This window comes from Topomyia yanbarensis, chromosome 2 (assembly GCF_030247195.1).
Source record: "Topomyia yanbarensis strain Yona2022 chromosome 2, ASM3024719v1, whole genome shotgun sequence".
In the NCBI taxonomy this organism is placed as follows: domain Eukaryota; kingdom Metazoa; phylum Arthropoda; class Insecta; order Diptera; family Culicidae; genus Topomyia; species Topomyia yanbarensis.
In genome coordinates this window covers 298714951-298736466 of record NC_080671.1, presented here as the reverse complement: position 1 = coordinate 298736466, position 21516 = coordinate 298714951, and the positions used below count along the sequence as shown (strand labels likewise).

The 21516-nt window shown below is 37.3% G+C and overlaps 1 protein-coding gene across 2 annotated transcripts in view; it reads right to left on the bottom strand.

Annotated features, from left to right (window-relative positions):
* Positions 1-875: 875 nt before the first annotated feature.
* The window catches only part of LOC131683324 (basement membrane-specific heparan sulfate proteoglycan core protein), a 672949-nt gene continuing 652308 nt past the window's right edge, over positions 876-21516 (bottom strand). For both annotated transcript variants that reach the window (XM_058965199.1, XM_058965200.1), the window contains 8 exons: positions 15279-15433; positions 14935-15213; positions 13950-14872; positions 8680-8840; positions 8368-8621; positions 7611-8310; positions 6976-7126; positions 876-6776 (listed from right to left, as the gene is read on the bottom strand). In XM_058965199.1, the coding sequence (XP_058821182.1) occupies positions 6563-6776; positions 6976-7126; positions 7611-8310; positions 8368-8621; positions 8680-8840; positions 13950-14872; positions 14935-15213; positions 15279-15433 (2837 nt within the window). In that variant the 3' untranslated portion in view covers positions 876-6562. The remainder of the gene's footprint in view (positions 6777-6975; positions 7127-7610; positions 8311-8367; positions 8622-8679; positions 8841-13949; positions 14873-14934; positions 15214-15278; positions 15434-21516) is intronic.

Sequence of the window (21516 nt, the reverse complement as noted above, 5' to 3'; positions counted from 1 at the left end):
CTCGAATGTTCGCGACCAAACCTTTTAGATGTTTCAAAACGATGTACAGTAACAGCAAAAATAACAGATCTACGTATTACCAGCACTCAGTAAATAAGGACCTAATCGTGAGTTTCTCCCCAGTAGCGTCTGAGTTGCGTACCATATGTGAATAACACACACATGCACGCAATTGCCTCTATGCAAGGATAGATGTATCAATACGATGCGCCGTAGCAGTAATAATAAGGATATATGTATACAAAATGCGAGTGTGTGCTCGAGATTATTCGAGAATCGCCTAACCAGCGCAACCAGACGTGGATTAGATCTCATTGATACGACATCGCTGATTTCATTGTTTTCTTTAACTTCAATTTAAACATTTTGACATTAACATCAATTTGTATGCTCTAGACAACTTTGCCAAATCAAACATATCTACATTTCATGGTTCAGCATTGAAACAAACATCAATTGTTGAACTTTTAACAACTGCTCAGAACCAGCCATTTCGATATTACCCCATTGACTCTCAACAACTAATTGAACTCAATTCAGTTGTCTATTCGGCAGCACTGCAGACGAATTTACTGCTTCTTCTTTCAACCGAAGCAACGTGTACAGAAAAAAACCAGGCTCGGCTTTCTAAAGCCAAACCGAAACCGCTGCTGAGAATACATCAACATAAGTTTTTTTTCCTTCATTATTTTCTATTTGATTATATTGTTTTGTTTGCATTACATTTCTTATTTAGTATATTGGGTGTTCAGCAACAAGTGGTGATTTTTCATCCCAATTGTTTACATGATTCGGTTAATTATTATTAAGATATAATATGCTTTTGCAGTTAAGTATTTTTTTCAGTAGGATGTTTTAAACCTACTTGTCGTGTGAATACGGAGCTAAACAAATCTTATAAACTAACTTATAAACTATAAAGAGAGCTAATCGTTGCAATTGAAGATTGCAATGATTTTTGTCGGAAGTTGCTTATAATACTGTTCGTCATAATTTCTAATGTTTCTATGTTTGCGAGTCTGTGCAACTCATTTGTGCTAAACCAGGGAGGACGCTTCAAAATCATTTTCAGAATTTTATTCTGAATCCTTTGAAGCGTTTTCTTCCTAGTAGCACAACAACTTGCCCAGATTGGCACTGCATATAGCATTGCCGGTCTAAATATTTGTTTATAAATTAATAGTTTGTTCTTTAGGCAGAGCCTAGAATTCCTATTTATAAGAGGGTATAAACATTTTATATATTTGTTGCATTTTGTTTGGATTCCTTCAATGTGATCCTTAAAAGTTAGTTTTTATCGTAAATCAAACCCAAGTATTTAACTTGATCTGACCACGTTAAATTCAAACCATTAAATTTAATAATATGGTTATTATTTGGTTTAAGAAAAGAAGCTCTTGGCTTATGCGGAAACACAATCAATTGTGTTTTTGCCGCATTAGTGGAAATTTTCCATTTTTTCAGGTAATCATTGAAAATATTCAAGCTTCGTTGCAGTCGACTGCAGATAATACGAAGACTCCTACCAGTGGCTGAGATGCTAATATCATCACAGAAAAGTGACTTTTTACAGCCTGTAGGTAGATTTGGAAGATCAGAGGTAAAAATATTGTATAGTATTTGTGCGACGCTTGATCCTTGAGGGACGCCTACTTTAACGGGTAGCTTATTAAATTTACAATTCTGATAAGTATCCTGTAGGGTACGGTGAGTGAGATAATTTTTAATTATCTTTATTATGTAAATTGGAAAATTGAAATCCCACATTTTGGCAATTAAACCTTTGTGCCAAATACTGTCGAAAGCTTTTTCGATGTCTAGAAGAGCAACTCCAGTGGAATAGCCCTCTGAGATATTTGACTTTATCGTGTTAGTCACCCTCACAAGTTGATGAGTAGTTGAATGTCCAATACGAAATCCAAACTGCTCAGGAAGAAAAATAGAATTCTCATTGACATGTGACATCATTCTAGTTAGGATGATTTTGTCAAATAATTTACTAATAGAAGAGAGTAAACTAATTGGTCGATAGCTAGATGCTTCTGCTAGGTTTTTAACTGGCTTCAAAATAGGAATAATCTTGGTATCTTTCCATCTTTCAGGGAAGTATGCTAATTCAAAACATTTGTTGAATATTTTGACCAAGTATCTCATGGTGATTTCGGGAAGGTTTTTAAGAAGAATGTTGAAAATTCCATCGTTATGATGGAGCTTTCATATTTTTCAACTTTTTTATGATGGATTTGATCTCATCATAGTTTGTTTCAACAATAATGTCTAGAGACAATACTTGATTTGAAACGTTTTCATATTTTTGTAAGACTTCGGTTTCAATAGGACTCACAACGTTGAGATTAAAATTATGGACGCTTCCAAACTGCTGAGCAAGTTTTTGAGCTTTTTCTTCGTTTGTAAGAAGTATGTGGTCACCTTCCTTCGCAGCTGGAATTGGTTTCTGAGGTTTCTTAAGAACCTTAGAAAGTATCCAGAAAGATTTAGAATTAGGCTTGTTTTGTCCAACCTCTTTCGCGAAATTTTCATTTCATAAGAGTGTGAATCTATGCTTAATTTCTTTTTGTAGATCCTGATAGCTACATTTCATAGCAGGATCACGAGAACGTTGATATTGACGTCTTCGAACATTCTTCAAGCGAATCAGAAGTTGAAGATCGTCGTCAATAATAGGAGTATTAATTTTTTTCTGTGCTGCTGGTACTGATAAATTTTTAGCATCAACTATAGATCTACTTAAATTTTGTAATGCCGTATCAAAGTCAGTTTTATTTTGTAAATCAAGGTCATGATTCAAATTATTCTCAATATAAGTTTTGTACCTTTCCCAATTCGCTTTGTGATACTTTAACACTGAGCTAATGGGATTGGAAACAGCTTCTTGAAAAAGTGAAAAAGTTACTGGAAGATGATCAGAATCAAAATCAGCATGTGTAATCATTTCGCTACAAAGGTGACATTGATCTGTCAAAACCAAATCAATTGTTGATGGATTCCTTACAGACGAATAGCACGTAGGACCATTCGGGAACAAAATTGAATAATAACCAGCAGAAGAATCATTAAAAGTAGTTTACCATTGGAATTGCTTTGAGCATTATTCCAGGCTCAGTGTTTGGCGTTAAAATCACCGATTATGAAGAATTTCGACCGATTTCTTGTAAGTTTTTGTAAGTCTCCTTTCAAGAAATTAATTTTCTCGCCAGTGCACTGAAAAGGAAAATAGGCTGCAGCAATAAAAATGATACCCAGATCAGTTTCAACTTCGATACCCAAACTCTCGATCACCTTGGTGCCAAGAGACGGCGTAACGGAATGTTTGATCCTGCGATTAACCGCTATTGCGATTCCTCCGCCGAATCCAACAATTCGATCAAATCGACGAATAACAAAATTAGAGTTACTCTTCAATTTAATATTTGGTTTTAGAAAAGTTTCGGTCACAACGGCTATATGCACATTATGTATCCTCAAGAAGTTGAAAAATTCGTCCTCGCACGTTTTTAATGAACGAGCATTCCAATTTAATAAATTTAAATGATTATTTAAAGTCATTGTTAAACTTTAATTTCATTACAATTTTGTTAGCAAATTCCCACCCCGCTTGAAAAGCTTCAAACATGGAGGTAGAATTTAACATGGCAATCATCATAGGTAACATAGAGCCCTGTAGGTATTTTAATTTTTCTTCCGTTACGCTATCTAGATCCATTGGACTACTTGAAGCGTTGGGTGCAAACGAGTTTGTGGGCGTGGTAACGGTAGCAGTTATTTTGGCCTTGTTACCTGCCACTGAAGCATAAGATGGCACACCATTGTAGGATGGTGTGACGGAGGTAGAAGAAGTTGTGAATCTATTTTGAATCGGATTAGCACTTTTGGACGCGTTTTCTTGAAGTGTACTTGAAGAAGTGGGTACATTTTTTATTTGTTGTTTTTGTTGTCTAGAACGAGAATTTATAATTTTTTCTCGAACAGGACAACCCCAGAAATTCGATTTATGATTTCGCTACAATTAGCGCATTTGAAACTTTTTGTGGTTTTGTTCACCGGACAAGTATCTTTCGTGTGCGATTTATCACCACAGATAATACATTTGGAATCCAAATGACAATTTTGTGTGCCGTGCCCAAAGCATTGACACTGGGTCAGATTTTGAATTCTGCCCCCATGTCGTCTATAATGTTCCCACTTTACTCGCACGTGGAACATAAAACGTGCTTTTTCAAATACTTTCAAATTATTAACCTTATTACGGTTAAAATGAATTAAATAAAGCTCCTGGATAATTCCAAAGCGTACTGGCGTGTTATCGCCGCTAGCCTTTCTCTTCATAAGAATAACTTGTGAAGGAGAAAAGCAAAATAATTTTTTTAATTCGTTGGATATTTCATCCAAACTTTGACCTTGTGGTAGCCCTTTAAAGACAGCCTTGAATGGTCTAGCTGTCTTGAAATCATATGAAAATTTTTTATATAACTTCTCAGTAAGATACTGCAGTAGTCGTTTGTGGCCAATCAATTCTTCCGCTGTAACTCGACATTCTCCTCTTCGGCCAATCTGAAAAGAGACTTTCACGTCCGGAGGGAACGTCGAAAGCTCAGTTCGAAAGGCTTTGAAGTCGGAGATCATCACTGTTATAGGCCGAGGTGATTGCGTTTTCTTCTCATTGGCATTATGCGCAATGCGAGGAAATTTAGAAATTTCATTAGCTTCACATTCGGATAAAACATCGAATGAGTTGCTGCAGTCAATTGAATTTGCGGGTGGAGAAGATACCCTTTTCCATTTAGCTTTAATTTTTGGCACACGGCCTTTCTGGGAGGACCCAGGCATGTTGGAAGAATTAAATATTTCTTTAGGCTGAATTGTTCTTGAAAAATGTTTTAGTTTTGAAAAAGACTGATTGAGTAAAAAAAATAGGTAGTCTTGAGAAAGACTAATTGTCGAAAAAATATAGGTAGTCTTGAGAAAGACTGTTGCTATTGAAAAACTCTAGGTAAACCAGGCGCAATCAAGATTTGTACCGGTTCGAACGCTGAGTGGTTCGGTTTGGTTTTAGAAACTGAGACTCGATGAAGGTTTTTCTTTCGTTTACCGTGTGAACGAAATCCGAACCGAATACGATGTGCATTACTCGTTTACACGTGTTGAGATTTTGGGAACCATACCAGTAAATGTACGTACCGGTTGGTTTTCTTACCCACCTACCCACTTGCTATGTATGGCTATTTTCTATCTAATATATATTTCTTGCACAAATGTATATTATTGAGCATGTTTTTTTCGAAAATTCCAGTGAAAGTGTCATGTCTCTGCAATGAAAGTTGACCGAGCAATAAGCAGATTAAGAGAAAAACGGTACATTGTGGTCGGAAAGTTACAAAACGGGGAATCAATTATTATCTTTTGTCATAGAGTTATGGTGTATTCGGAAAAGTTGCTGTATGTCATTTAGCACTTTATTTGGTTGGATTACACTAGTTCGGAATTCAGTCGCTAGGGCGGCACTGTTATCAACTTTTTAAAAAAGCTAGATAGAAATGTGGTGCCATCGAGGAAGTTGTAGGCCCTATCATTTTAAATATATCTTCTGGAGATGCAAACTTTGTAGGTCCTGTATGTTTCGAGTTAGAGAAGGTTTTAGTTAAAACATTTACTTACTGATTATGTTTTCAAAAATGCACCATATTTCAAAACCTTTGAGATCTACATAGTTGGTATCTTCAGAAGATATATTGATAATTACCTGACATACAACTTTGCCGTTGACTCCATCTTTCTATCTCATTCCATTAAAAAGTTGATAACAGTGCCGCCCTAGCGACTGAATTCCGAACTAACATGAAATGATAAAATAAAGCGCTGGATATCAAACAACAACTCTGTACAAGGCACCATAACTTTAAAACGAAAGATAACGAAAGGACGTGAGAATTGTGGGTTAGCCCCTTTTGGACGCTAGGTACACCCGGGGTTACCCCCTCGAGCTACGAAAATGCTAGTGAATTGAAAAGTAGTACATGTAATAATCTTTTTATAGACAACATGAGTCAATGAATTTTAGAAAGGCGGAAATTTTTTCCCTTTCCTGTAAAAAATGAAAAATGTGGGTTAGCCCCTTTTGGACGCCAGCCATTCATATGTGCTCAAGGGTTTTATCTTCATGGCAGCGCAAGCCGTTTATCAATAAGTCTAACCAGAATAAGTGCAGAAATACCGAAAGCAAAGCTCGGCCAACCAACCCCGGTCTCTCCTACACAGGCCTAGTATTACACTATTGAATGTTAGTTATAACGGACGTATGGCTTTTCTTGGTAACATTGCTTAAATGTAATGCAATATCTGACACATTTATCAATGTGAATTTTGCATTTTAACACTATTATATTGTTCTCAGCAGGATTTAGAACGTAATGATAATTATTTACATTTGGTTCGTTGATTCGCTAAGCTATAACATTCTATCTACAGATTTGTTTTTATTTGCATTAATATTAATATGTGCATTATACTAATTGGAAATTTGTTGCCTAACTGTGAACGGACCTCATAACCATGCGCCAGTTGCTTGACTGTATGACAGCGCTAGGAAAACTGACCATAGATTAATGCTAAATATAGGATAAGCACTGTTGAAAGGCCTAGGGTAAATTATATGAACAGGGGGAGGTTCTTCCACTTTATCAAACTCCAATGGACCGAAAACGTCGGTTCCATCCTCTAAATCTGGGTATAACAGGAAAGGTATAATCCATTTCGGACTGTTTATGACAAAAGTTATCAAGGAAAGTATGTTTTACATTTTTAGAGAGATCGGAATAACATATTACCATAAATCCGTGATGTAGAAGCAAGTTAACAAGAAGGATATGAAATGTTATTAAGTTGCGACGTTTCAAGAACAGTTTCAACTGTAGTAGCAGTAGTTTCTGTGAAAGTAAAAATAAACGCAATACTCACTCGTCACAAACATCGACGTTGACCGTTCGCATGGCGAAGTTTTGCAATGGTACAGCTCTTGCTGTGTCGGGATTCTCTATCACGTACACACAACCGTTGAAGCTTTCGTTGAAGCGATCCCCAGTAAACCGACTCAGATCTGGCGCACCGCCTGTACGCAAAACAATAAAAGCATTAAAATAAAAGAATCTCATATTTGAAGCACTGAAAATGAAGGTCGAAAGGACACAGCGTGCATTATAAAACCAGCATAAAATGTATTAGAATGTGACAGTGTGATATAAGCGTAAAAATTTGACTGAGGCTCTTCGATAAATGAGTTGGTTGAAAAAAACTTTCAGTATAAAACCGTATAAAAAGAACCAGTTTTTACAAAGTAGTTCTTCTAATCGACCGATCTTGAAAGTAACGATACACAAATTTTCCTTTGCACGACTTTTTTTTTGTTTTTATCCGGTTTTTATACTGGAGGTTCATCATTGCTGACTTTTTCGGGAAATAATTTTTTGAGCCATTCTTATGATTAAGAAGCTAGTTCGTTTTGTACGCTTGAAGTTTATATCCGACATTCTAATATATGATTATGAATCATGTTCAGTCCTTCAAACTTTTATTTCCGGCTATTCCTTTCATACCTATATACACATTTCCTGGTAAATGAATCTCTGTTTTTCCAGTGGGCCTTGTTTCACCATGTGCTGAGAAGTGATCTACCTCCAGCCTGTTGCGGTTGGCCTCACGTGTGAGTACCGCTACGTGCTGTTCGCCATCAGCGACAAATACATCTTCGTTGCGCAGCGTAGATTCTTCACCGTCCAGTCGCATTCCAATTTCTAGATATCCCTCATGCACCGACAACGAAAGGTAATCATCTCCAGCAAAGTTGTCTCCATTTCGTTGACCGTACCATAGAAGCATTCCGTTGTGGCTGTTAGTGCTGAACATTATCGCTAGTTTAGTTTCAAACTGATCTGGTCCAGCAACTATAGCTTTTGGATTAACCTCCAAGAATCCATCTCCACGGAAATGTGATCCTATGTTAGTAGCGTAAACCTGTTCGCAATTACGACCTAGGAAACCGGAATGACATTCGCAAGTGTGATATAATCCACCTTGTTTAGTGCTACAGTGACCACCATTCTGGCAAGGTTTTTGTGCTAAACAAATGTCAATTATTATATCACAGTTCGATCCACCATAGCCTGCCTTGCATGGGTCGATTTCGTTATCTTCGTCATTATCGTTCTCTCCGCTCTGTTGATGACCGCAATTGTAAATGTTGGCAGAATCTTTAATGTCATCAATCATGTTGATAGCGTTTCCAGATATCTCAAGCTGTTAAGAGAAAATGAATTGTGTAATGTGTTCGCACTAGTGAATGGATATATTTACATCAGCAATGCATCCTTCGAATCCTTTTTGCACACCCACTGCTCTGTTGAGAAGAACTCGTTTATCGTAACCACCGACAAATACGCTAGACTTCAGTGCAATAGCTGTTGCCCTACCAATCTTTGGTTCGTTGAGCAGTGGTTCTTCATCAACTTGTAGATAGGCCAGCCCGCCCCGGCTGCGTCCCGCTGATAGGTCGTGCCAACGATTTATCTGAATCGGTACGGTTGATCGTAAAATGACCGGAGGAATTTCTAAAAAATAACAATAATTCAATCATGGTCTTAAAACATTGCTAGGTCGTACACTTACTTCCTGCTACGCTGTAGCGCAGTTCGATGAAACCGTCATTCAATATTACGGCAATGAAGTCTCCGTACGTCTTTTCATTTTCAACCGCATACAGTAGAACTCCATTCTCTAAGGTGTCCGGTTTGAAGCGATATTTGACGCTGCGTTTCGTTTGGAATTTACTAAAATTCAAGGGGGTGTCATTATGCATAATTTTTACTCTATTAAAATATATTATGAAACTTTGATTATGCAGTATACAGTTAGTGATGATGACTTTAATGTGATGAAGAAAACAATCACTTCAAGGACTTCGTCATTGGTTTTAACAGTAGAGTCAAATTACAACTATGGAATGACCTTCAATTAACCGCTGCAATCTGCATGGAATGATCAAGAAGGATCCATAAGCAGAAATTTCTATAAGCATAACATAACTACAATTACGAACGACTAAACATCACATTTGAACAATCCAGTACCCACGAGATTGATACGATGATAAACTGGTCTCATTAGCTCTAACATGATATGTATATTGAATTACGTAAAGTGGATTATCAGCTCTTCCATAAAAAGAATAATAGAGCGTGCAATAAAATTCGCGAATGGATTTTAATCTATCACAACTATCGACTCGCGATCTAGCTTTCTTAATTTTAATTTATCACAACTATCTACTTACGTTCTAGCTTACTCTACTGCTCTTATATGTTACAATTTGCTATACACCGTGTCCTTTAACACATAATTTATTGAACGTGATTTAACAATAACAAACCATGTATAACACCATGATATACTTTTCAACTAATCCATTATTTCAATAAATTAATTATCTCAGTAGTTGAGTGACATTATTTAGCTGATCCATCTAGCAAAAATAGGCTGGTTTGTCCAGAAAATATTTACAAAACGATTAGCTTCATATTGAGGACTGATGAGTCCCCGTTCGCCAATGGAAATATTCTCTTCTTTCACGAAACATGAAATTTCATTTTTCCATGAAATTTTCAATAATGTTCTAATGAATTTAGGTGAACAATCTTTAGGTTAAGTGTTTCTTAATCGATTAATGGTCTAACAAATTAATCATTTAACAAATTACAGTGAGCCGTTTCCAGTTTGAAACTGAAACAATGAACTTAGTGCACGTTCTGCAGCATTTGATTTTATATAGGTGTTTCAATGACGAACTAGAACTGAAACAATTACATCTCCAGTCAGTGGCGGATCCAGGGGGAGGATCCTGGGGGTCTGGACCCCCCGAAATTTTTTAACTTCTTGAAAAATTTTAAAATAGTTTCTCTTTTAAATTTGTTCTAAATTCAAAATCATTCCAAACCAGATTAGACCACCAAAACTGATTTTAATTAGATGATGGTATTATATATAACGAAGTGTACAATGAACATTTCAAAGTCAAAATTTTGGACCCACTCCGATTTTTTTTTCTGGATCCGCTCCTGTCCATGCCAACCATACATAGTTTCGTTACCTAGGGTAACTAGGATGACATTTAGTTCCAGTTAGTGGAGTAATACATTTTCAATTTCAAAATATCTCTAATGTACTATGTACTATGTACTATTTCCCCCGAAGGAGAAAAAATTGGGAGAAAACCAATTTTTCTCCACTTAACCCTAGAACGTTGCAACGTTGCGTTGCACTGGGGTACAAACGTACCCCACGCGTTTGATCGCAATTTTCGCAGGTAAAATGCAAACAAAGGAAATCTCGAGTACTTTTTCAAATGGACGTAAGTAACAATGAGAGATTCTCTTTGAGGTATTTCTCTTCTGTTCATTACTCGGCCATTTCAACATTTACTACTCTACTCTTTGCATAATATTGTAGTAAAAATTGTCGGCTTTCGATATGTACTGGAAAATTAGTACAAAGTGTTGTAATGACGTCGTAAAAAACGAAAGAGAAAGTAAACAAAGAGAGGCTCTCAATGTTACTTACGTCCATTTGAAAAAGTACTCGAGAAATGTATAGTACATCACTTTCTTCGTTTTTTAATTGCGAAAACAGCTGTGTAAGTGAAAGTACGGAATTTATTGAATCAATGATACATAAGTTGGTTTGAACAAAAAAAAGTTGGAAAATCGCGGTTTTGACTTTTTTCACAAAAATTACTATAATTTTGCGAATTTTCAACCGATTTGAAAAAATCAAATTATTCTAAAAGGTAAAAGAATGATTTAGAAACGAAAAAAAGGAATTTTGATATTTTTACAAAAGTGAAATTATATGGAAGAGTGAAAGTTTAAAAATCGGGTTTTAGAAAATACCACGAAATGGGATGTAAATTGAAATGAAAAAAAAAAAAAAAATTCTTAGCAGTAATGCATTGGTAATACGCAACATTACTGTTACAGCAGTTACTGTGCGCAAATTATACTTTCAAACCATTGTTTTGATAAATTATAAAGAACAAATAATAGAACAATAAAAATCAGCAAAAATGAGAACGATTTTTTTATACTTCAAAATTAAATTAAATTAATTGAATAAATGATTTAAAACGAGTTTATAATACTAATTGTTACTTGCGTAGTAAAACAACCAGTATTTAAACTGGTATTGTCACGAGTAACTGACAGCACGAAACCTGACGAAACGCTAACGGCAACCGTACACTGGGGTACAAATGTACCCCACGCCAACTTTGACACCTGCTTCCACGAAGGCAATAAGCAAACCGGTTATACAACCTTTTCCTACTCTTACTAGTAACTCTAAATTGAATTGTGGGTCGGCAAATGCCTAATTCTCGTCTTCACACGGCTCCAAATGAAGGCATAGGGTACATTTGTACCCCAGTGCAACAATCTAGGGTTAAGTGGGACATTACGTTTGACTAGGGGTTTGCTCAGGAATATAAGTTGTGTCTCCGTTTTTGCGGAGAAAATTTAGCATTAAGCACAAATGTCGTAATGCTTAATTTTCTCCTTAGAAAAGAATAATTGGTTTTCACTCAATTTTTTTCTCCTTAGGGGGAAATATAACACAGTGTATGTATATTGTAATGGTTGGCAAGCCAAACCAAATGTTGCGATTTCACTAGTTCTTCTCGACAAACATATGATTACGGCCTAAAAGCCAACTGTCAAAATCCACTTTGAATGGAAATTCCAGACAAACCGTTACTAGTCGAACACAGTTCACAACAGTTTATGAAAGAGAAAACTTTTCTCTTTCGTTTACTACCAACATCTGTGATTGGCGTGTAACGGTTTGTCCGGAATTTCCATTCAAAGTGGATTTTGACAATTGGCTTTTAGGCCGTAATCACATGTTTGTCGAGTTATCAGCTTAAAATTAACTCCTTTTCTTACCAGGTATCATGCTTGACTAGGGGTTGGCTCAGGAACACAAGTTGTGTCTCCGTTTTTTTGAGCTAGCGTAAATCCTTAGCTTAGCCCTGTCACTATGTTAGTGTAGGATTCTGATGAGACGAAGTCGAAACGCAAATTGCAAAACTAATCTCTAATGGACTAAACGTCTTGGTTTCCTAGAACATGTTCTGAATATTCGAGAAAAATGTTTAATTTGTCCTGGTTTGTCTCTTCTTAGCCCATTTTTCACTGTTCTTTCGGTATATTTACTGTGATGCCGCCTGATTGCAATCATAACATTAACGTAAACTCATTCCCAACCGGAGTGAGGATAACAAAGCCTAATCGAGACGAATCGTAATCTACGAAATTTCTCCATTGGTTATATAGAAATTAAAATGAGAAGCATGAAACATGGATCGGGGTTCCTTTGTAATAGGGGGAGTGGGGATTGATGAACCACTTTTTTGTTTATTGTTATATGTATTAGACAAGCATGAAAGAACAAACATTGCTTAACTATATGCAATACCATTTGTAAACAAAAGAAACGTGTTATCAATGATGATTGTTTTGAAGCGCACTCCGGTCCAAATAGTTACTTTCTGTTCGTGCAGTGGTATTTGATGTATAACGAGTGGGTTTTGTGCCCCCCAAATTCGACAATTTTGTTTATTTACTCCGCCGGAAAGGGTGCAGTGAGCTTCGTCTTTCATTAAAATTTTGTCCCAAAAATCAGGCTCTGCATCATTCTTTCCACAGCATTTCCATATTCCGCGATTTCAGCGCGTTCTTTTGGTGTAAATCGACTCATAACTAAAATAGCACTAAAAGACGTTTCAGAATTGTGTTTATCTGTTAAAATCGGCTCGGAGTTGTTTTATGATGAAATAGGACACATCCAGATGGCGCACCCTGCACTAGGGTTCGTCGCGGTGCGGATGTGGGCGGTAAATGGATAATCCGCACCGCAACCGTAAAAAAATAATAAAACCACACCACTTTCCGCTATCGCACTGCATTTACTGCACCGCACCGCGCGGTAATGCGGTAAACGCGGTAAAATACATGCATTTAAAAAAAAATTAAAAAGGTGTATAACCATATAAAATAAAATGTTATTCTTATTTACACGAAAATCAACTTTGACGGACTCCTCAGAATGTAACATTTATGAAAAAATTGAACTTTGCAAGTTTTATTAATAAAATGCTGTACATTTTGAGAGAAATACTTTCGAAACGAGGTGTACCATTGTCATTCCTCTAAATATTAGCATAGCATTGAAGTTCTATGGAATGTAGCTGTATTTCATCATTATACATACAAAGACGTTCTTTCGCAGCAGTTTATAGGTAAACTTTTAATTTAATTATCCTTCAGTTAATAGAAAAAAATGGAATAATGAAGTTGTATATTTTTTTCTTTCAATTTTCATATTTGTAATGACTTTGGTGCATGAAAATGAAATGAACGTTTTTCGCATTTACGTAGTAAAAATCACTTCAAATTCTTATAGGAAATTAACCAAAACAATTAAAGGAAAAACTACTTACTTCTATATATTATCCCAATATAGTAATATAGAACATGTTGAATTTCATCAATAATATTTGGCGAAAAACTGTGACTCAACTGACCCAAAATTTGCATTATAATAAATTGAACTAAATGAAAAAGTTACCAGTTGGTTCAAATTTGTGATGTGAATAACCCATAGGCATTGCATGATGATAGCTTTAGTATTAGCTTTCAAAACTTTTCAAATTCCTGAACCCCCAAAGAGACCGTAAATTGACCATTCCTTTTCGAAGGATGATTCTTCCCCTAAGATTAGGGATTCAATTATCTTCACAATTATTGAATAAGAAACGTATTGTTGTATGACAAATATGACAAGGTTATCAATCTTTATGAGCTATATGCTAAATACAAGTTTTTACTTACTCATAAGCTGCGTAGCTGCCGTCTTTGAAGGCTAACGTATCATCAGCGTAATGCTCTGTATACTGACAGCGATCACCCGTTTTGCGAATGGGACAGTAACACTCAGCTCCGGCAGCTGTTTCTTCGCATCTGCCTATCCCACATGTTCCGGACATACATTTGTGACCTTCAACCATGCAGTCTTTCCCGGTGTAACCTTCTTGACAGACACAGGAGTAACCAATATCGCTTTGTGTCTCCAGGCAAACACCAGAATTCTTGCATGGATCATCAGCACATGGTTCACAGGAGGTTGTTCCTTCATTAGCGATTGCTTCTTGATGCAGTTGAATCTCACGTCCGTTAATCACTAATCGACTTATGCAACCAACAAAACCTTCTCTAGTTTCAACGGCGGTTGCTGGGATACTAGCAAAGTTGGGGACACCTCCGATATACAGATTATCATCTAGATTTAGTCCATGGAACTTGAGTTTATCAGGGAAGACCACTGGACTTTGGTCGTTAACCAACAGGAAGCCATTGTTACGAACACGATTCACCTTGATAGTGTGCCATTGTCCCATAGCAATAGGTTTCTCTGGCTGAAGGCTAACCAACTGCCCGTTAAAGTCAAATTTAAACTGCGGGAAACCATTACGTAGTGACAGCGAGATATAGTCACCGTTAGGCCGTCGTTGTCCATTGTATAAAATTAATCCATTAAACTTTTCGGGTTTGAAAGAAATCTCAAAGTTGAACTTGGAGTATGCATTGTCGATCTTGTTGAACGCCATGTAGCTTTTTGGGGATTGTGGGAAGAAAGGAATGGCTCCATTCACCACCAGAGTTGTTAATACGTCAACCGTCTGTCCATTGTGACGGGCTGTGCAAATGTAAGTACCAGCATCGGCGGCTTGTACATCGGTCAAAGTAAGAATTGGCTGTGGGTATAATCAAAGGATACATTCAGATCTATCGCTATTTCTTAACGTTCATTACTTACAATAGTTATATTCTGGTCGGCGTTGAACGAACCGCGATCTCGTGACCATTGGAATGATGTAGGGTAAATATCAGTGTTGCATTGTAGCTTTACCGTTGAACCTCGGTCAGCGTATTCCACCTTCGCGGTTTTCTGAAGAGTTTCTGGTTGTCTGGCTGAGTTAACGTTCAGTTCAAAATCGGAAATGTATTCCAGACCCTCGTCAGTACGGCAAACGCACGTGTATTTTCCACTATCTAGCTCCGTTACATCTTGTACTATCAGTCTATTTCCGTCTTGCTGAAATTTAAAATGTGATGATGAACGACAGAATACCGATAATCATTGTTTTTCGAAATACGCACCCTAAAGTTGTAAGGTAGCGGTTGTCCGCCGGTTCTCTCCCATACGATGGGCACATGCGTTCCGGCTGAGGAAGTACAATCGACTTCGACGGACTCTCCCGGTTTGAGATAAGAGACAGTTGGTTCCAATCGAAGAATGGGTAGAGATTGCGGGGCTAGTGGGAAGAGATGGTTAATTATTTGAACCCACACAATTGGAATACAGTAAATAGTTCTCAGGACCTTGGTAATACACAGAGCTTTCAACAACATTTTACTACCGTTAGTCATTTCACCAGTGATGGGCTACCCATGAACGCATAATTGTCCCGTTTTCTATGGGATTTCCTATGCTTATGGGACTTTTATGCGATCATGGGCAGTGGGTTAGACAACACGTCCTATATGTCTGTACAAACGTCTGCTTACTGAAAATAATGGATAGGCGTACTATACTGGTGACTGTACAAAAAGTACGAAAACTGACTGTATTTTATGTTAATGGCCAACATGAATTGTAAATTTATATGAGAACACTGCCACATTAATGTAAGCATAGAATACGGAACATTTGAAGAGACAGATGAGAAGGATTGTAAAATATTCTTTTAATTGCAATGTGGTATTGTGTAAAATTTCTTAAGAGAGATTTTTTCCATATCACACTTAATCAAACAATAGCAGGTGTTCTTAAAGGTAATGTATTCCTAACTAGATTCATTAAGATTGTGACGTTGTGAGATTTGTTTGAAGTAGAAAACACATTACAAAAAAATTGAATCGAAGCGAGCCTATTAGTGTATGTTTCAGATTTCAACCGAAATTGGTTCATGTCTTCCCAGATATCAAATAATTTATCAGGTATTTTCACTCACTACATATTATTATCAATTTCTGTTACTTTTAGGATTATTTAATTTACTATTAAGATTAATCGTCCATATAATTTTATCAAAAGTTGTGCCATTTTTTGTAGTAAAACTTTATCGAAGATATTCAAATTTCAAATTTGACAGTTTCGAAATTGTGGGATCTTGACCGTGTAAAACTATTTTTGATCATGTATTTCACTCTAAAAGTTCATGAATTAATGCTGTGTACAAAATCTAATTACGTCATTTAATTTAGCACTCACATGTACATCTAATTACGTCATTCATTTTAGCAGTCACATGTCCACCATAAATAGTCGTTTATATTCCTTTTTTCTTCATAAGGGAGACATTACATTATTATGCGATTCCTATGCTGAAGAATCCCAGTCTGATTTGTCTGTGTTTGTCTTGCGTACAATTTTAAATTAGGAATAAGAAAAAAAATCTTTGGTTTGAATTTTCTCGTTTTGGGGGTCCTTAGGGGACAGGATGGTCGGGCTAAATCGTTTTTATGCGAGAAAATGTTTTATAACTACATCACAAAGTTTTACAGTCGCACGGCGTTCATGATCCATAACAATACTCTATACAAAAGACTAGACAATTTTACCATTTTTGATTGAATTCTGAAATATCAACAGGTTATATTTTGATTTGTTGCTTATGAACTGAGCGGGCATTTGTTTTTGCAACAGACGTTTTTGTTAGTAAACACAATTAAAAGTAGTATAAGCATTTCAAACAAGGTGCATGTCGAATCGTTCAGAGCTATCAGAAACAGAGTGGTATATACTAAGCAGACCAAACCTGATGAATGTTGGCGTTCATTTTACGAACATGTAGGTATATGAGCGTGGTCAACTTTTGCGCTTAACTGCCGTATGGCGTATGCCAAAAAAAAAGTCAGAGTTGATTAGCTTATGCACATCTCATTAGACATATTATCACAAAACAGTGGTACACATAAAGCGAAACATTTTCACATTTAAAATTAAAAATAAATAAATTCTTTTTAAGTGAAAGCATTACACATTTATACAGATGTCAAATTTATTTTTAATTGCAGTAAATCAGGAATATACACTCGAAAGCAGTTAAGAAATTTGAAAACATTAGAAATGGTAAAAATTTGTAAAAAAAGAGAAACGAAAAATGAAGTATTACATACCGTCTCGTTAGGCTATAATGAATTGTCTGTTCGCTTGTTGCGCAGTGTGTTTGTAGTGTGGAGCCATTGAATATTTTAAAACGGAGGCGCATATGGTTTTGCCAAAGCAGATGGTGCAATCTTTGAGCTAAGCTTTCGGATGAATAGAACCACGCACAGTAAAACAAACCGATTTTGCTTGAAATGGTTCTCGTGCAAGAAGTTCTTAAACCTATCACTCATTCTCGAAGATCATTCTCAACCCCATCATATACTCTCAAACATTGCGGGGATCGCGGTTACATCCATACACAGTTACTTTTTGTCACACTCATACGAAATATGCGACGCAATCATACAGACAGTTAAATTTGATTTGACGCAAAGTAGGTTAACTCCCATAATAAGTTCCAACCACCAACAAGCCATGCCTAATATCAATTGTTTTCAAATTGTGGGGAATATTCATACGAACAATTCCTTCAAAGACATCTTGTGAATATATTCGATGGTTTGGCCTCTAGTGAATTAAGTTCACGTTTTTGGCGTTTCCGACCACTGTGCATTGTTGAGATCCTTAAGCACATTTTTGGCAATTACAAATCGATTCTTAACATGTTACTGTGATGTAACCCTTTACACGGATAAAACCAGATGCGCTGCGGTTGTTTTTAGAAGGGTGTCCCACATCAAATTACACCACTGAGGAAGCGCTGTAGAAAGTAATGCATTGGGTATTTCCTCCTGCTCTGAGCATCGCACGTAAGGAAAAATGCGATCAAAATGGATGTTCTATTAGTGATCAGGACCACAACCTTGTAGTGAAAGCGTTTAAGCGGAATGCCAATGCTTCGGTCAGGGATGCGCTTAAAAAGTTGAATCTGTCCAAGTCTTTCGTTCATAGAGCCAAGGACCGGGAGGGACTGCATACGTACAAAGTGCAGAAGGGTCTAAATCGTGACGAACGGCAAAATACGGTGAGAAAGTCACGGACCCGGAAACTGTACAGATGCTGACGAAGCCGCATTGTCTTATCATGGATGATGAGTCTTAGGTCAAGGCAGATTTCCGGCAGTTTCCGGGTCTACTGTCCTTCCCAACCCTGTTCAAGTTTGATGTTCCGTAGGAAGTAAAGAAACAAAAACTTTCAAAGCCTGTCAAGAAATACATGATCTGGCAAGCGATCTGCTCATGTGGCAAACGGAGTGCACCGTTCGCGAGTACCGGGACTTTTTCTGTTGAAGTAACTCTATGGTCTTATGATCTTCTGGCCGGATCTAGCTCCATGTCTTCATTCAGGCAATTATTTATTTATTTATTTCTTTCTTTATTATGTCCATCGGACTTTAGAGTCTACATGGACAGTCAGGATGGGGAAAAGCTCATCTGAGTTGGACACGTTTCATGCCATTCTCAGACGGGCGCAAAAACCACCATATTTTAAAATCACATACACCTACAAATCTTCGCATTAAAAGTAATATCAAAACACAGCAGATCGTGTAATTTTGTCGGCAAAGCGGCTGGACGGCTCACCAAATTCGAAAAGCTCTCCTATGGCGGTAAATGCGCGAATACATGCAGCAATCGGTTCGTTGTATCCAAATACGGTTCTACACTAAAAAAAAGTTAACGTTATGTCTATTGAATTTACACATAGATTTTTGCAATTAACGGAGGCATATAGACACTATTTGCTGGCACATAAACCTAATGTGTGTATTTACAAGAAATATTAATCTTACATTCACATTTCATAACTATTAGGCACATAAAACCTCATTCTATAACAATATGCACATATAACTTATGTGTGTGCATACATAGTTTATACAGTTGACACATAGAAAGTATGTGTGCGCGAGATAACAATAGCATTTCTTCTTCATATGAATTTTAAGCGGTTTGAAGCAAATAGAATTAACGTTTGGATTTTTTTCAGTGTATGGAATCTGTGTTGAAGTAGGGTTCCGTTTCGCAGTGATCGATTTGGTATACGAAAATCTACTTCCGCAAGTATCTCTGGAGCCTCCCCGTTGATTAGTTTTGCGATAAATACCGCCTGTTGAATTTCTTGGCGACTTTGTAATGTTTCAAGTCCCAGCAATTGGATATGGTGGCAGATTAACTGGGTCTCGCCATGGCAGGCTTCTTAGTGCCATGCGAACGAAGCGTTTCTGCACTCGTTCGATTCTAATGCACCACGAAACTTGATGTGGAAACCAGATCACTGAGGCGTTTTCAAGAATCGGGCGAACGAATGAACAGTACAGAGCTTTCATGCAAAGCGTATCCTTGAATTCTTTAGCAATTTTGAAGATAAAACCCAATTGACGCGAAGCTTTTGAGATGATCAACGAGCGTTGTGAATCGAACATCAGCTTTGCATCCAACTGCACTCCCAAATCGCACACCTGATCGACTCTCGTCAAAACGATGCCGCTAATGCTGTAATCGAACATAACGGGTCGTGGAATTCGATGAAACGTTATCACTTGGCATTTGGCCACGTTAATGACAAGCTTATTCTTGCACTGCCCATAAAAGCATAAGAGTCCCATATTGAAAAACAGCAAGCCGAGAAAACCGCTGTTGAAGATTTACATTCTCATTGAGCCTTATGGATGGGACAAACATGTTTTGATATTTTTTCGATATTTTCTAAACAAACCTGGTAATTTTATTTGTGCATTGTGATTCAGTGGTGATACAGAATACAATCCAACAGATAACTCATTTTCGACAAAAATCCATATGGGACTCTTATGCTTTTATGGGCAGTGCAGCACCAATCAACAAACAGTTGCAGCAGACCTTGTAAGCGCCAACAATCCTCTACCGTGTGAACTAGGAGGTACAGTTTCAAATCATCTGCATAAACGAATTTACAACCAGCTCCCAAAAGCAACGCGATATCGTTAAAAATATTGCGAATAGCAAGGGTCCTAAGTTACTGCCTTGCGGAACACCTGATTTATTTGAGCACTGCGATGATATGCTATCATTCAATGTTACTTGTGAAACTTGTAAACCAGAAAGATACGATTCCAACCAGGCCACGAGTTGTGAAGACATTCCCAGTGGAGATAACTAGCAAAGAAGTATCCTATGATCACTTGTACGTGAAACTCAGCAAGTTTGTTGCGACTGATCTTCCTGGCATAAGTCCATGCTGAACAAACGAGATGTAATTCTTTGCACAATCTAACATGGCAGCACTCACAATTATTATTATTATTATTTATTAAGGCTTTAACCTCGAGGGTCATTCGCCATTTTGAAAATAATACAAATAATTTTTAAATTCAAAATAGATAGAAAAAAAATATAAACAACCGAGTATCATTTCTGTCGGCTATCCTGGGCGCACTGCTTTCTGCTTCTTGTGTTTATTTTCTTTCTTGGTGGTGAGCGATGGTCGGGTGTACCTTCTGCCGCTTGCTGATAATTCTGTCTGCCTTCTCCCTCGCTCGTGGTTGTGTCATCGCTAGATTGGCTCTGTTGCTCGCTGTTAGCCCACAGATAACAGACGTTTAGGCTAGAACAAAATTTCTTCAAAAACCTGTGTAAACTTTCAAATTGATAAACGTTAGAAACCTGTGTTTCATTGTTGCCATCTGCGCAACTGTTTGCTACACGCGTTTGACAGACAGCTGCACTCTAACTGCATTGCATCGATCACTGCGCCATCTACAAACGTTTGCCAAACGTGTTTCATACGCCTGATTTATTCGGAATTTCAGTAGCGGGTATTTACACACGATTCAAATCGAGCCTAAACGTTTGTTATCTGTGGTTAGCCTTTTGGTGTTTTTTGTGTTTTCGAGTTACGCTGATATAGCCGTCTTCGTTCTTGTTTATTTCTTCCCTGCGTCCGTTAACTAATGGCTTTGAGATGCCGTGGGATATTGTTTGTTCGGCATTCATTTTTAGGCCGGCTGTCTTTTGTGTATCAGAAGATGTTGAAGGCTGTTTGGTAGTGGTGGTTGTAGATGAGTTTGCTTTAGTTGTTTTGGCACATGGCTTACCGTAGTTTGCCGTCTGATTACAGAACTGGCACGTAGGCGTCTGCCCAGGATATGTGCATAGGGTTCTTTGTATGTAGTTAACACCTTGGGATGATTTGCCCTCGAAAGTCAAGTAAGACGGTATAGGTTGTGATCGCGCTGGATCTTAATATTTGCCTTAATATTTGCCGGTTTCCCAAAGGTTTTTCTTAGTGCCTATAGCTTGCAGC